The sequence below is a fragment of the Pelodiscus sinensis genome, chromosome 2 (assembly GCF_052426305.1).
Source record: "Pelodiscus sinensis isolate ZL-2025 chromosome 2, ASM5242630v1, whole genome shotgun sequence".
Taxonomy (NCBI): Eukaryota; Metazoa; Chordata; order Testudines; family Trionychidae; genus Pelodiscus; species Pelodiscus sinensis.
Window position 1 is genome coordinate 254,974,412 of NC_143053.1, and position 16,806 is coordinate 254,991,217.

At 51.4% G+C, this 16,806-nt stretch overlaps 1 protein-coding gene across 30 annotated transcripts in view; it reads right to left on the reverse strand.

The window, feature by feature from the left end:
• Window positions 1-747: 747 nt before the first annotated feature.
• OBSCN (obscurin, cytoskeletal calmodulin and titin-interacting RhoGEF) overlaps window positions 748-16,806 on the reverse strand; it is a 320,581-nt gene continuing 304,522 nt past the window's right edge. For all 30 annotated transcript variants that reach the window (XM_089776829.1, XM_089776823.1, XM_089776814.1 and 27 more), the window contains 7 exons: window positions 15,307-15,477; window positions 13,527-13,644; window positions 11,021-11,260; window positions 9,402-9,625; window positions 7,707-7,782; window positions 4,826-4,975; window positions 748-4,674 (listed from right to left, as the gene is read on the reverse strand). In XM_089776829.1, coding sequence (XP_089632955.1) covers window positions 4,497-4,674; window positions 4,826-4,975; window positions 7,707-7,782; window positions 9,402-9,625; window positions 11,021-11,260; window positions 13,527-13,644; window positions 15,307-15,477 — 1,157 coding nt within the window. In that variant the 3' untranslated portion in view covers window positions 748-4,496. The remainder of the gene's footprint in view (window positions 4,675-4,825; window positions 4,976-7,706; window positions 7,783-9,401; window positions 9,626-11,020; window positions 11,261-13,526; window positions 13,645-15,306; window positions 15,478-16,806) is intronic.

The window sequence follows — 16,806 nt, forward strand, 5'->3', positions numbered from 1 at the left end:
AGAATCTTAGGGCTGGCAGAGACCTCAGGAGGCATCGAGTCCAACCCCTTGCCCGAAGCAGGACCAAACCCAACTCAATCATCCCAGCCAGGGCTTTGTCAAGCCGGGACTTTAAAACCTCTAGGGATGGAGATTCCATCCTCTCCCTAGGGAGCCCATCCCAGAGCTTCTCTCCTAGGGAAAGAGTTTTCCCAATATCCGACCTAGACTTTCCCCCACTGCCACTTGAATGATGTCAATACATCAGTAAGACTAGGAAGAGGTGCAATCAAAATGGTTTGGAGGCAAGAATCGTCTCAAGGAAAGTCCAAAGCAGGCATCCAGGTAGAATCATAGACTCATAGAACACTAGAACTGGAAGGGACCTCGACAGGTCATCACATCCAGCGCCCTGCCCTCATGGCAGGATCTAGTAGTAGGATATGTAGGATGTGTTTGCCCCGTGCCTAGAACAAAAAGGTCCTGAATCCGACTGGGATGCTGGGAAGCCACAGTACGCTAATGATATGAAAACTATAACAGCAAAAATTATGATCTAACTTCTTTGTCCAAAGAGTTTATTTAAGAAAACAGTATTGAATGCACAACAGACTTCTGAATGCATGTTCAAAACGCATGCAAGGTAGAGAAGCAAAGTCAGTTAATTTGAATTGCCTAAGAAAGAGAAGGGGTATGAGCCCAGGTCTTGATATTCATTAACCTCCATTACAATTGTTACTCGAGTGATTTTCCCCTTCACATTGTTGACCCCGCTCCACCTTAAAAACCAAACCAAAGCACGAGAGTGTGCTAATCAAAAGCAAATTTGATTGCCATGATATTAAGTTGGAGGGAAGACAGTATCCTTGGAAATCTAAGGGCCAGATTGGGATCTAAGCGATACCAGTGTCAATCCAAAGTAACTCCTTTAGCTTCAAAGGAATTCAGCTCAGAATTTGGCCCTAAGACCTAAGCTCTCTTTCTTACAGTGGTGTATGACAATGATACACATGTGAAATTTGAGGCTTCATAGTCTGTTGAATCTGTGTCTGTTCTCCCCAGTCTAGTTACACATCTGCTAACTTCAGCCCCATTTTCCGGCCTGCTTGCTTGAATCACAAGGAACCTTAGTGCTAGGCATTATAGGGTCTTACGAAAGTGCATTCAGCATGCCTGAAAATGCTGTCACCATGTAAGCGGCATCTCTCTGCCATGATCTGATGAGACGGTAGCTCATTAGGAACCGATGTCCCACTCCCATCCCCTTTAACACTTCAGGCTACAGAAATATGAGCAAAACATCCTGTTGCATAGTGTTGGCAATGAAAGTCATAAAACGGTATCTGGAGCAAAAACCCGACCACAAGAGAACCAGTAGATGCATGAGTCATGTCACATAAGTGCAGAGATTATATTCACAAAAGAAATACAATGCTACAACCACCAAAGGTAAATGAAAACAACCCACAACAGTTTTTAGACACAATGAAAGACACCAAACTCTGGGATGTTTGTGGCCGCTATATAGAAATCAAACTGAAACACGTTTTCCAACAACTCTGTTCCCACATCTCACAAACAGATCAGAAGATCTACACATCAACAGCCCAGGCGCCCAAGTGGCAGGATGCTTCTAGATATGCAAATGCGATACTTAAGGAGGTCAAGGTAATTGTTGCTTCATGTGCCTTTGACTTCTGTACAGCTAGTACCAATAGGAGCTTCAGTTAAAGCAGGGGTTAACCCATGGGATACAGTGCACCTGCTAAGCAGAGGAGTTGCTATTAACATCTTTCATAATGGAAGAGTTAGTGTGGACTCAGCAGAACAGTGGTGAGATCCACTTAGATACACCTAGAATATTCAGCAGCACAAGAGCATTCTACTTAGATACACCTAGAACATTCAGCAACACTGGGGTATTTTGCCTAGATACACCTCGAACATTCAGCGGCATGTCAGTGTTCCTAGATACACCTAGAACATTTAGCAGCATAGGGGCATTCTACTTAAATACATCTAGAACATTCAGCAGCATGTCAGTGTTCTGCCTAAATGTGCCTAGAAAATTTATCAGCGCTGTGGATAGTCTGCCTAGACGTGCCTAGAACATTCAGCAGTACTGGGATATTCTGCCTAAATACTCCTAGAACATTCAGAGGCACTGGGGGAATTCTGCCTAGATATACCTAGAACATTCAGCGGCATGTCAGTGTTCCTCCTAGATATGCTTAGAACGTTCATGAGCACGGTGAGGGGTATTCCACCTAGATACACCCAATACATTCAGAAGCATAATAGGGGTGATTTACCTAGATACTCTTAACATAGCTACACCCAATACATTCATCAGCATACCAATCATATTCTAACTGGACACATCTGATACATTCAGCAGCACAGCAGTCGTGCTCCACCTAGCTAGTCCCAGACCAGTCAGCAGCATAACAGGCACATTCGCCTGGATGTGTCTCCTACATTCAGCGGCTCAGCAGGGGCACTACACCCGGACGTATCTGGAATAGCCAGCAGCAGGCAAGCACTGCTAACAGACTGCCTAACATAAGCGAGCGGTGCTGTGTCAGAGAAGCCCATGGAAAGCATTGCATCCGTGAACAGGCGTGTGCAGGGTGTGGCTGATTAAAAAGGCTGTGGAAGGCATTAAGGAATAATGACTCTGACTTCATCACTGCAGATTCCTGGGTTTGTTATATCTCCCCCGAGCATCCCTGGAACTGGTGTCTGTCCAGGGCAGAGCTGTTCCTCCAGGGAGTGGGCCTATCCTCTGGCACACCATCCCGGCAGGAACAGAACAGCAAGCCAGGCAGGGGAGTGAGTTCGTTGCAATGAACCCCTGCCGGCCCAAAGTACGGCCCTGACAGATTCAGAACAGACTCTCCCCACTGTGGACACAAGTTTGTTTCCCGAGCATCACTCACATGGGTCCTTCCTGTGAGAGAACAGCTCACTCTAAAATCCTAGCTGTGCCAAGCTTTTCCCTGCAGGGGCTACTACTCTCTGGAAGTCTGTATCAATACACTAGAGCCGCACGCTGCAAAATCAACACAGAATACCTAGCAGCGTGTTGTACATTTTTAAGACTACAGATTCAGACAAAGCAAGCTCAGGCCACTTGAAGCTGCTAGGTGTCTGATATATTTGCCCTCTGACCCTAAGGACTGGAGACTTTAACTACATGTCCCAAAGCTCAGATTCAGGGTGGTTATAACCTCTGTAAATAGCAACCTGTGGGGATTTTAGTCCATGTTGCATATATCACAATGCATGGGGGCATGTGTAGACCCCCCCCCATCAGTGATATATGCTGCACATTCTGCCCCTCTGCTAGTACATAGCAGAAAAAAATGGGCTTATGACTGAGATGCCAAGATCTGGGGTCTCCACGGGAGCATCATACAAAGGGTTAATTTGGTCTTCCACTGAAAAATCCAGGCCATCTCAGGGCCTTTTCTCTTGCATGAGCAGGGAGATGGCCACAAACGGCTGGTTTGGAACAGGCAGACCCATGTGTCTCCTGCCGTACAAGGTATGTGCCAGACTGACTTCCACTGGAAGCGGACGCAGCCTGTCGTGCTCTGACCGGTCTGAGGGAGGCTTCCCTGGGCCAGTTACTGTCTCGTCTGCCGTAATGTGCAGATTGTGCATGTAACGCCATGTGATCATGGCTCCCTCTAGTGGCTGGCTTTGCCGCCTGCCGTGGGCTCCGGGATGAAAGAATTCTCTCTGTGGGCGAGCGGCTGAGGCCTGTTTTCTCTCGGGTTCAATCCCCACAGACAACCGTGGGGTCCTATCTGAACTCAGACATGGCGCACTACCCACGGGGTCCAGTCCCTGGTGTGTGCTCATTGTGTATGTCGACTCTCGTCCCAGCTATTCTGTGACAGACACACCAGATGCCCTGTGGGACACCTGTTACTGATAGCCGCAGTTACCGACAACTCTGCCTCGCCGACAGACACACACACCCCCTATTTCATCTGATGGCCGCACAATGGATTTTTTTTCAAGAGTGAAGACGTGCCCACTGATTCCAACCTGGGGCACGGTCGATCAATCGCCTCCTCTCCCCCAGCCCCAGCTCAGGGCTGCGTCCCAAGGGAAATCACTGACTGACTCCAGTTGGGTTTGAGAGACAGGCGAGAAGACCAGGGTATCCCGTGAGCACAGTTGCAGGGGAGGACTCTGGAGGTGGCTGTGGGGGGTCTGGTATCTCTGTGTGGCTGCGGCGCTTGTGGGGAGCTCAATGAGCAGTGTCACGTGCAGCCTTACAACCAAGGGAAGGATTTTCCAAGCCAGATGGAGACCCAGTTCCTAGTCACCCCTTTCTAACGGGACCCGCTTCCCTAATCTCTCTCTAAGGCATCAGGGTCATTGGTTTACTGCAGCAGATCTGTCACCAGAAATGACACCTAGGTACCAAACCCCCAGTGCAAACATCAGTCAGGGCCTGCGGGGTGGGGTGGGGGAATCGAGTCTGCAGTGTGGCCCCACCCAGTTCACTGGGCAACCATCACCCCATACTTCGAACACAACAGGTTTCTTTTCTTCTCCCGTTCGGCCAGGAACCGCCTCAGCTTGCCGGTGGAGAAAGTGACCACCGCTTGCTGTCGGTCATCCAAGCCTGTCTCCTGGAGCCACGGCAACTGGAGGCATTCCGACGCCGACGGCCGCCCCCTAGGACAGGAAGAGAGCTTGGGCGTCAACAGGAGTCTGGATCAGCTAGAGACACGCAGCGAGGGGCAGTGCGGCAGCTGGCTAGCGAGCAGGAAGAGGGCGGAATTGGGCCGTGCATGGGTGCGCAAGCTGGAAAGCAGCAGCTTCTTACCAGGGATTTGCGCACAGTGTGCTTTGGAGAAAAGTCACGGCCCCTCCAGACAGGCCCGCGTAGCATCGGGTCAGTTTCACCTTCCCTTTCCTGGCGATTCTCGGGAAGTCGCAGGCCACGTCAAAGCTGAGGGCGGAGTCGGCGCTCAGCCTGGCACCGGAAAGGAGGGTAAATTGACACGTGAGGGGAAAGGCCTCTTGGTAAGCGCGATCTACTGTGCCCAGCGTCTTTCCTAGCACTCTTGGGAAGGGCTGGGCTCGCGTTAGGCAGAGCACGGCTCTGCGGAGACGTGTTGTGCGGCAGAGGAAATGGCAGAAGAGATGAATTATCTGGGGAAGGGCTCAGTTAGCACGGTCTTTTCCTTAGCTCATGCAGACCGGGAGTTTTTAGAGAGCTGAGCCACAAAAACATGGGTGTGGTGCCGATTCTGTATTGCAACATGGCCCTTTGACACTGATCCTGCTGGGCAAAGGGCCTATAATAGGGATGTGAAGGACTAGTCGACTATCCAGTAAGCAAATGCTTATCGGATAGTCAACAGGCTAGTCGACTAGTCGCTTCCCCCCTTGCTGCCTCTATCAGAAAGAGGCAGCAAGGGGGGGAAGCGAAGAGGGTACTTCAAAGTGTCAGCACTGCTTGAAGCGTGGGGCTCCACATAGCGCTGCTGCTTTGAAACGCCGCGGCTGGAGTGTCCCCGGGCTGCACGCAGCATTTCGAAGCAGCAGCACCGCATGGAGCCCGGGGTCAGCTGGGGACTCCCGCACTGACCCGGGGCTCTGTGCGGTGCTGCTGCTTTGAAACGTTGCAGGAAGCCCGGCCTCAGGCTTCTCACGGCATTTCAAAGCGGCAGTGCCCCACAGGACCCGGGGTCGGGGTCAGGTGGGAGTCCCCCCCCACTGACCCTGGGGCTCCACACGGCGCTTTCGCCTTTGAAATGCAAAATGCATTGACTGTTCGATTAGTCGACAAACCCATTTTTTCAAAGCAGTTATAGACTGTTCATCGTTTTTGTTGCCCTCCTCCAGACTTTCACTAATTTGTCCACGTCCTCCTTGAAATGTGGCGCCCAGAGCTGGACAGAATACTCAAGATGAGGCCTTATTAGTGCTGAGTAGAACAGACGGACTTGTTGGGTCTCGCTTACAGCACCCCGCTGAATCATAGGGCTATAAGAGACCTCGAGAAGTAATCAAGTCCAGGCCCATGTGCTGTAGCAGGACCCAGTCAACCTAGACTGGGGTGGGCAATAATTTTTGGTGGGGGGCCACTCCAAGATTCTGGAAAGTGGTCAAGGGCTATGTCTTTCTGTGGAGGGCTTGCGGGGTCTAGGATGGAGGTTGGGTGCAGAAAGGCGCACAGGGTAAGGGACTGGAGTGCAGGAGACGGTGTGAGGTCTGAGAGGGAGTTTGGGTGAAGGAGGAGATTGTGACGGGGGCCAGGGGATTGGGGTGCAGGGTCTGGGAGGGTGTTTGGATGCAGGAGAGGATTCTGGCCTGGGGAAGGAGTATAAGGGAGGTACAGAGTCTGGGAGGGAGCTGTGACTTGGGGCAGAGGACTGCAGAGGGTCTGGATGGTGTCCTGGGGGAGGGAGTTGGGGTGCGGGAGGGGCAGAGGTGCTAGAGACAGGTTCTGGCTGGGAGGCGCTTACCTAAGAGTCTCCTGGCCAGTGCTCCCAAGGCAGGCTGGGCTCCCCGCCTGCTGCAGCCCCAGATCACTTCGAGCTGCAGGCTGTTCCCTCCATGTGGCTCTCAGCTCCAGGAAGGGGAAAAGGCTTGCACTGCCCCCTTCCTCCAGGCTAATCTCTCAGCTCCTATTGGCTGGTTGTTTCCAGCCAATAGAGGCTGAGAGATTGGTTGGGGTCAATTCCTATTGGCTGGTTGTTTCCAGACAATGGGAGCTGAGGCTTGGACTGGGGGTGGGGAGATCACCCGAGATCCGGAGCAGAGAGTCACTGGACTGCATTTTAAACCTGTGTCAGCTGTGCGCCTGAGGGTCCTGGCAGGGTGGTCCAAGGGCTGGATCCGGTGGCTTCGTGGGCCGGATCCGGCCCCCCCGGGCCATATTTTGCCCAGCCCTGACCTAGACCATCAATGACAGGTAGTGGTCCAATTTGTTTTTAAAAGCTTCCAAGATCTCCTGCTTAAGCCAGAGTGGTGTCTCATCCTTCCCACACATTGGGGTAGTTTGCTCTTGTGCTTTTAATATTGTCTCTTTAAAAAACTGCCAACTCTTCTGAACTCTTCTTTCCCTGCTTCTGGCAGGATCTTACCTACCAGTTCTCTGAGCTTGCTGAAGTCTGTCTTCTCGAAGTCCACTCTCTTTATTCTGCTGTGTTCCCACCTTCAGATTCTCAACCTGTTCCCCCTGTTCCCACCCCGTCTGTCAGAGTCAATGTTAGAATAGCGTCTCCCTTTTCTCCCACTTCTGGGATAAACTATTATCTCCAAAGCATTCCAAGGACTTGCTAGATACTCTATGCCCTGCTGTGCTATTTTCCCAGCAGCTGTCTGGGTAGCTGAAGTCTCCCATCACCACCAAGTCTTGTACTTTGGACACTTTGCTACTTGTTTGAAAAAAGCCTCATCCACCTCTTCTTTTACAGTAGACTCCTACCACGGCACTACCTTTGCTTTCTACCCTTTTTATCTGTACCCAGAGACTTTCAACGGGTCTGCCCCCCTCCTCCATCTCCACCTCCGTGCAAATATACAAGGTAACACCTTCTCCGGTGTTTCCTGCCTGCTCCTCCTGAGCAAGCTGTACCCTTCTGTACCGATACTCCAGTCGTGTGAACGATCCCACCACGTTTCTGTGATTCCAGGTAAGTCCCCCTTGTGATTAGTCACTACTGCTCCCGGTTCTTTGCAAGGGAACAACTTACATGATGAACGCGGTGATGCCCACAGCCCAGATGTCAGTCTGCGGGAGGGCTCCTTGCTCCGACAGCAGTTCTGGAGCTACAAGGGCAGAAGAGTGTGAGTGGCGTTCCCTGCACTGGGTGCTAGTTTGAACCTTTGCTACACTCCCAGGTGAGGAGGAGGGAAAGGTCTGTTACAGAGAACAGGCTGATGTATCACACCCTGTGAACATCCCGCGTCACTACAGTGGGGATGGGAATCTACGGCCCGCAGGCCAGATTCTCCCCACGGCCTCTGCTTGGTAGGGGGAGGATGTTTTGCATGCTCCCTGCAGACCCAGTCCTCCGTCACACCCATTGGCTGGGAATTGTGGCCAATGGGAGCGGTGGGGGGCGGTGGTTGCAGGGAGCATGCAGAGCTGCGCGAAGACGCCTGTGCCCCCTCGGGAACTGCACCAGTAGGTGCCCGAATCCCTTGCCCCCCTCCCACATCCCTGCTCCTACCCAGGCCCCACACCAGCCCACTCCTGAACCTTTCCTCCGTTCTGTCCAGAGCCCGCACCCCCAACCTACTCCTGCACCCTCCCTCCTGCCCAAACCCCGCACCCATATCCCCAGCCCACTCCCTCGCAGCCCCCTCCAGCACACCGATCCCCTCACTTTGCCAAGTCAGTGAAGCTTTTTTATAGCTTCTCACTTGTGTGTGGCCCCTGAGTGATTTTTCTGTGGCCTCAACCCAAAAGAGCTTCCTCCCTGAACTTAAGAAACCAAACACATGGAGATCTACGGACACATCTCCAGACAACTGTGTCTTCAGTAGGTACAGACAGCAACTCGAGGGCTGTGTTCATTGCTTTTGCCCACGTGGCGACTGCGTTGTCTGCATTTTATGGACATGACTCTCCTCTCACTTATGCTTGTGGTAATCGGAAGTAACCCAAGAAGTAACCGGTGTAAATGAGAAAGGACTGGGCACACATTAGCTCTGCTCCTCACAGAACCCTAGGGCTGGAAGAGACCTCAGGAGTCATCAAGTCCAGCCCCCTGCTCACAGCAGGACCAATCCAACACAATCATCCCATCCAGGGCTTTGTCAAGCTGAGACTTAAAAATCTTTAGGAATGGCAGTTTCCCCCCTCCCAGGGAACCCATCCCAGTGCTTCACCCCCCTCCTAGGGAAAGAGTTTTTCCTAATATCCAACCCAGACCTTCCCCATTGCAACTAGAGACCATTGCTCCTTGTTCCGTCAGCATGAGGGTGTCTCATGCCTCATGCTCATGACGAGATGCTGGGCCTCACAAGGGCGTGTCTCACATTTTAAATCCACCAGTGTGGGACTGATGAAGTTACCCGTTCAGTTCACCGAGTCAGTGCAACAAGCAAGCTGGGAAGGCTGCTTTTTCCACTCCAGTCTATCCCCTGCAGCCAGCCAAGTGCAGGGCAGGATTAGCAACCGGCAGGCTCAAACCGCTCGGAACTCCAGGAAATTCAGGGGGAATTCTGGAGACTGCAGGAACATCCAGGTCTCTAACCTCCCTGGCAGCCCAAGCGGGGAGAGTGGAAGAGAAAGCCGGCCAGCCCATTTCCGCGTAGCTGGCAATGAACAGGAGCATCTGCAAACACACCTGTCAAGTGTTGCTCCTACCATTGTCCTAGTCCGGCCCTCCATCTGGCTGGGGCGCGAGGTCATGCCGACTCAGCGTTCACACCGCACTCACCTGTGGTTTCCACGTAATCTGTGCAGTGCTCCAGGGTAATGACTCTGCCCGGCGTGTAGAACTGTGCATGGCCAAAGTCCAGGAGCTTCAGCAGGTTGGGTTTGGTAATGATCATGTTCTCAGACCTCAGGTCCAAGTGCAGGATGTGGTGTGCATGGAGGTACTCAACTGCACTGAGAATCTGCCACAGATAGTCCCTGACTTCCACCTCCGAATAGGACGTCCTGGCAAAGGAAACACAGTAAAAATCCTAATCATCCTTCCTTCCTTCCTTTCTTCATATTTTAACGGCCTGGTTTGGCTTCCGCTTGAGGTCAAGGGGAAAATTCCCCCTTGAGTCCTAACTTGTAATGACAACAACATTCAGCCCTTCTCATCTGCTGTAGACACGTCATGGATATTACCCGTTAAGCCTCACAAAGTTCCTCCAGGGGAAGGGAAGTCAATACGGGGATGCCTGTGGTACAGATGAAATCCGAGGCTGAGAGGTTAAGAGACTGGGCACAGCGGGAGTCAGTAGCAGATGAGAATGCGGATACAGCACCTTGTTGGGGTAAGTAAGGGTCAAATAAGGGGTCTTGGTAGCTGTGACCATGGTAACAGGGCACGGCTCAGGCAGACCCTGCTTCTATTGATTTGTTTTGGTTCCTCCATCGTGGCTTGCTCAGGATAGAGGAGCCAGCAGCTGTATCCAAGATGTCGCTTTTTAACGAATGGCCTGTGTCTTAGCCATGCTCTTTTCTTTGCTCCCTGAGCTGCTCTGAAATACACATTCAGGGCCACCTCTCCTGTCCCCGTGTTAAGGTGCTGATTCAAGGAGTTGTGTGACGTGACTGCCGACATCAGCTAAAAAGCTGCAAACAGTAAACGGGGTCGGGTATCATTGTCTCATCACCTGGTTCTGAGGATGCATTAGATGGGGGTTCACATTACTAGGTCAGGGCTTAGAGAGGGATGCAATTGATAAGTGCATTTACACACTACCTAAGATAAAAAAGGCATAACTTGGGGTTCATTTGTTGCTCACTTGCATCCCAGGTAGGCAGGATCCTGGATGGTACAAGTATCTGCAAGAAAGGTGCAGATCTGCCTTTGGGTCACCTGTTCTGTTCTAACACTCCTGTGCTCAGATCACAGGTTTAGCCTGCTTACATGGAAGATTTCCTCTGGCCAGTTCTCCCCACAGGCGGGAGCTGAAGGAGCAATAGGGGGAAAGAGGCCGGTGCTACACACAATCCCCATGCCGGATCTTGCTCATTTACACCTTGCAGCCAGGACTGACGCTCAGCCAGCATGCATAGCCTCTCAAGGCCACACCCCCAGGTGGGATTTAACGAGAGACTCTGGGAATCGAGGCAGCAAAGAGATGCAGAAAATACTTGCTGCTCCCCATCTCTGGGGGCGGCTGGAAGAAGACTGGTGCTCCTAGGTACTGTTGCGTGGTTGATCAATGAAGCCAAAGGGCCAGCCAAGTCTCCGGGGAGTACAGGGGATGTATCGCAAGTACAGGCTGGGGGAAAACATGGGCAGATACAGAGGCTCTATGGGTAGGGACGAATGCACAGGACACTCACTTGCTAAACCAGCAGCAGACCAAGCAGGTAGAGGGGGCTGCCTACCTTGCGGCCAAAGAGTGCAGTAGCTCTGGCCCAGCGCACAATTCCAGGATCAGCACGAGGTGCCGGGGGCTCACGTAGGCTCCTTGCAGCTGAACTATGTTCGTGTGATGAAGCTTTCTCAGGACCTGGTATTCCTGGAGCACCGCCTGCTTGTCTTCTGGCCGGTAGGGGATGATTTTGGCAGCCTGCGCTTTTCCACTTAGTTTTTCCCTGCACTGTCTCATGATGCTGAAACGCCCTCTGGAGCACCAAAAACAAACAGCAAGTTAGACTTCTGCTGCTGCTCTTGGAAGCAGGGGGCCTGAGCCAGGTTCTGCCCTGCCTTCGAACAAGCAGCATCCTACTGCTTATTGTGCATTCATGTCCTGAGATCTATGTTCCCTCTATAATCATTTCCACCCAGGTGTGGAATAATTTTTGCTTTGTGCACCAATGCATGTGCAAATGTGCACCACCTGGACAAACACAAAACCATGCTGGTTCTCATTGGGCAAGGATGCTAAAGATAGCAATGTGGCTGGAACAGCACAAGCAGTTCCAGCGAGGGCTAGCCATGCCGAGTACATACTCGTCAACTCCATGGGTACGTACTCAGCATGGCTGACCTGTGCGGCCACATACCCCGCTGCACTACTATTCTTGCACACTCACATGCTGAGAGCTATCACGTAGAATCACGGAATTCTAGAACACTAGAACTGGAAGGGACCTTGCGAGGTCATCTAGTCCAGTCCCCTGCCCTCACGGCAGGACCAAGCACCGTCTAAAGCAGGACTACTAAACATGTGGTCCATGGGCTGCTTGTGACCCGTGGCCCGTTTGTTTGTGGCCCGCAGTGCGGTTTGGATTTTAGCGGGGCTCAACACGCAGCCCATAGGTGGAAGCCAAAACAAAAAAGTCGTCAATAGAATGATCTTCTGTTGCTATGCGTTTTAGTAATTCAATTCCTGGACTGTGATTGCTCATTAAAAGTGCTGTCATATGGATGGAAATCAGGTAAATATTGTATTTTATTAATATCAGTAGAACTGACTTAAATGGGGCCTGTGTGTGGCGTAGTTTTGCCTTAATCTTTGTATTCATGTCCGTAAGTGTGAAAGACGATATTTGCATATACAGGCAGTCCCCGGGTTACGTACAAGATAGGGACTGTAGGTTTGTTCTTAAGTTGAATTTGTATGTAAGTCGGAACTGGTACATATTGTAGGGGAAACTCTAGCCAAGCATTTCTCCAGAGCTCAGTTTTATTCTCCCACACCTCACTTCCCTCAGTCCTTTATTCTCAAGCTGAGGTGTCTGCTGAGAAAAGCCGCTCCGCGTCTCCCTGGTCTGCTGGCGGGGGGGGGAGGGGGGGCGCTAGTTTCGCGTCTCCGTGGTCTGCTGGGGGGAAGCAGCTAGTGAGGGGTTGCCTCACCCCATTTGTAAGTAGGGATCCGATGTAAGTCGGATCCATGTAACCCGGGGACTGCCTGTATATATATATGCATGTATATGCAACCACACTTAAGTTGCTGCCCTCGGCATGTGCTGAGAGTATCACTGTGGCCCTCTGGGGCATCCAAAGTTGAGTAGGCCTGATCTAGACCATCCCTGACAGGTGTCTGTCTAACCTGCTCTTAAATATCTCCAGAGATGGAGTTTCCACAACCTCCCTATGCAATTTATTCCAGTACTTCAACCACCCTGACAGTTAGGAAGTTTTTCCTAATGTCCAACCTAAACCTCCCTTGCTGCAGTTTAAGCCCATTGCTTCTTGGCCTATCCTCAGAGGCCAAGGAGAACAATTCCTCTTAGATACTTGAAAACCGCTATAATGTCCTTTCCCAGTCTTCTCTTACCTAAACTAAACAAGCCCAATTCTTTCATCCTTCCCTCATAGCTCATGTCTTTTAGAACTTTAATAATTTTTGTTGTTCTTCTCTGGGCCTTCTCCAATTTCTCCCCATCTTTCTTGAAATGTGGTGCCCAGAACTGGTCACAATACTCCAGCTGAGGCCTAACCAGCGCAGAGTAGAGTGGAAGAATGACTTCTCGTGTCTTGCTCACAACACTAATGCCTCCCAGAATCATGTTTGCTTTTTTGGCAGCACTGTCCCACTTTTGACTCATATTTAGCTTGTGACCCACTGTGACCCCTAGATCCCTTTCTTGCTATGAACCTCACATGCTCGACAGCAATCTCCAGGGAAGTGGAATGAGTTATTGCTGAGTGTGTCTATGGACCGGTGAGGACTCTCCACGTGTCCCTTTGAGCAGGGTCTGGCTCAGGGTTCTCTTAGCCTTGCTAAAATCGAGTCACACGAGAGGCAGGCAGCCAGGCAATGCCTGGTACCCTGAGCTAGCGTTTTTTTTTTAAATTAAAGCCGAGCGGTAAATGGACAGGTAAGTGAAGGTGGCTGGTAGGTTTATAAAAGTGACATTTTCGAGTTTCCAGGTCCACGCTGAAGTGATGTGCAGCATTCCCCCTGCATGGGTGAGTGGGTAACTGGGTTTCTGTCCTTTATACCTTTTAATCTCGGTCTGGAAAGCGTAGGTTTGCTGGGTCGGAAACGGCTCGGCTGGTGCCATTAGTTCACTCTCCTCTTCTGCAGCAGCTGGGAACGTCTGCACTGCAGATTGAGACACTAGAGAGGAAGAGACGTGGATGAATACGGGAAAACAACACTGGGCTCAGCCCAAGTCTTTGCTTTGTCATCCCTCGGGGACAAAAGAAGTCCCTGTCAATTGTAGGACCCATGTTAATGAGGCTAATTAAGTGGGCTGGCTGTGTCCCATTCATAGCTCTTGATGTGAAAATATTAACATGAAAGGCAGGGGCGGTACTTTTGCTGTTATATATCTCTTGGTTTCTGTTATTTCTACGCCGACTCATCTGATTAAGTGGGTTTTACCCATGAGAACTCATGATCCTAAATATTTGTATTAGTCTCTAAGGGTATGTCTACACTACCCTCCTAGTTCGAACTTGGAGGGTAATGTAGGCATACCGCACTTGCAAATGAAGCCCGGGATTTGAATTTCCCGGGCTTCATTTGCATAAGCCAGTCGCCGCCATTTTTAAATCCCGGCTGGTTCGAACCCCGTGCCGCGCGGCTACACGTGGCACGAACTAGGTAGTTCGAACTAGGCTTCCTAGTTCGAACTACCGTTACTCCTCGTGGAATGAGGAGTAACGGTAGTTCGAACTAGGAAGCCTAGTTCGAACTACCTAGTTCGTGTCGCGTGTAGCCGCACGGCATGGGGTTCGAACCAGCCGGGATTTAAAAATGGCGGCGACCGGCTTATGCAAATGAAGCCCGGGAAATTCAAATCCCGGGCTTCATTTGCAAGTGCGGTATGCCTACATTACCCCGCTAGTTCGAACTAGCGGGGTAGTGTAGACATACCCTAAGGTGCCACAGGACTGCTTATTGCTTTAAAAGTTACAGACCAACACGGCCACACTTCTGTGACCAACAGCACCCAGGGATTTAAAACTCTACAGCAGGCCTGGGCAAAATACCTTCTGCAGACCCGCCAAGCCACCAGATCCAGCCCACAGATGCAGTGGGGAACCTTAGTCAGACTCCCTGCTTGCCCCCCACATGCTGCTGAGAAAAACGGTTGCTGCATGGCTTTGTTTGAACAGCTGTGAGCCCAGGAGAGGGAGGAGAGGCCTCATGAGATGTCCCCGCCCCAGCACAATCCTATTGGCCAGTTTCCAACCAATGGGAGCTGCCCGTTGTCAACAGGCAGCTTGTGAAGCACCCTTCCTCCCTCCCCTCAGGCTTGTAGCTGACCAAAAACCACCTGGCCCCTTCAGCCAGTGCGGGGGTGAGGCAGGCAGGCGGTCTGCTTGAGAAGGCTGCTGGCCAGGAGTCAAGCAGGTAAATCTCTGAGCTAGAGCCTGCCTCTGCCCCCCATCCCACATAACCCAAATACTCTGCCCCCTCGTGCCCCCATATCGCCTCCCAGATCCTATACCCTAATTCCCTGCCCCCATGTCACAGCTCAAACCCCTGCACCCCCTCGTGTACTCCAGTCTTCTACCCTGAGCTCCCTTTTGCACCCAAACTCCCTCCCAGACTCCACAGCCTCTCCTGAACCCCAGTTCCTTACTGGAAGCTCCCTTCGGCATTCAGCCTCCATCCCAGACCCTGCACCTCCTCCATTAACATGGAAGAGTGCAGCTCTTAACCACTTTCCAAATTCTTGTCCTCCCTGCTCTACAACACATCAGAGGTCTGATGTGCCTCCAGAATTATACTCCACACCCTCTAGCGTGCATGCCCAAAGAAGGGGTTCACCTGGTGGGTCTTTTTCACCAATCTTTACTCTGGCAGATGCGCTGCTGTAAGGTCCCATTCCAGCTTTACTGATGCAGGCCGTTCGGAAGGAGTACACCAAACCCCTGGAGAGATTGTTGGCATAGTAGCAGCAGTCAGCTATGTCAGTAACAAGAGTCGTCCACTCACCACCTTAGCCAAGGACAGAGACACACAGGTTAGAACCAATTCGTCCATCAATTCGGGTGTTCTGGGAGTACAGAGCATTGGTGCCGTATTGAAATGATGCAGCTCCACCGACATGAAGGATAACCTCACAGTGCCTTGTCATGTCTCCTATTTTCACTTCTGAAGCCAGGTATTTTATATCAGAGCTCTGCCAGGCTCATTTCCGGGGGTGGCTGTGAATGTGTTTGTAGTTTTAGTTCATGTAAGGCTCATTTGGAGAATTGTGTCCAATTCTGGGCACCACATTTCAAAAAAGATGTGGAGAAATTGGACAAGGTCCAGAGAACAGCGACAAGAATGATTAAAGGCCTAGAAAACATGAGCTCTGAGGGAAGACTGAGGGTACGTCTACACTACAGCGCTAGTTCGAACTAACGCGTCTAGAACTAAAAACTAGTTCGAATTAGCGTTTTGCTAATTCGAACTAGCAAGTCCACATTGAGTGGACTCTGAACAGGGCTTAAGGATGGCTGGAAGCAGTGCCGGCAGGGCATCAGAGGAGGACTTAGAGCATGGAGATGCTGTCTCAGGCTAGCCGAGGGCTGCGCTTAAAGGGTCCCGACCCCCACCCCGGACACACAGTTCTAAGGGGTGCCCCGCTTGCAAAGAAGTTCTGGCTTGGAGTGCCCGGAGTACCCACACTGGGCACATCACACCACTCGGCCATCAGCCCGGCTGCACTTGCCGCAGGCTGCCATCTGGGGAGAGGGGACAATTGGGGGGCTGCAGGAGAGCTTCCACCCCCAGAAGCCCGCAGACCCAGCCCAGTCCTCCCCATCGGGGGCTCGTACCCCATTCCTCCCTCACCTCCTTCCACTTACCCTTCCCTAGCCCCCCTTCTTATTGATGTACAAAATAAAGATAACGTTTCTTCCAACATTGACTCTGTCTTTATTGAAAAAAACTGGGGGAGACTGGGAAAAGGAGGTGGGAGAGGGGAAGAGAAAGGCTGGGAGAAGGGAGGGCAACTAACATGATTAGGGGTTGGGAACAGGTCCCAGATGAAGAAAGGCTACAGAGACTGGGACTGTTCATCTTAGAAAAGAGGAGACGGAGGGGGGACAGGATAGAGGTCTCTAAAAGCAGGGGTTGGGTGGAGAGGGTGCATTCAGAAAAGTTCTTCATGAGTTCCCATAAAGAAGGACTAGAGGACACCAAAGGAAAGGAATGGGTAGCAGGCTTGAAACTAGTATGAGAAAGTTGTTGTTCTTCAGAAAGCAAATAGTTAACCTGCGGAACTCCTTGCTGCAGGAGGCTGTGAAGGCTACAACTAGAACAGAGTTTAAAGGGAAG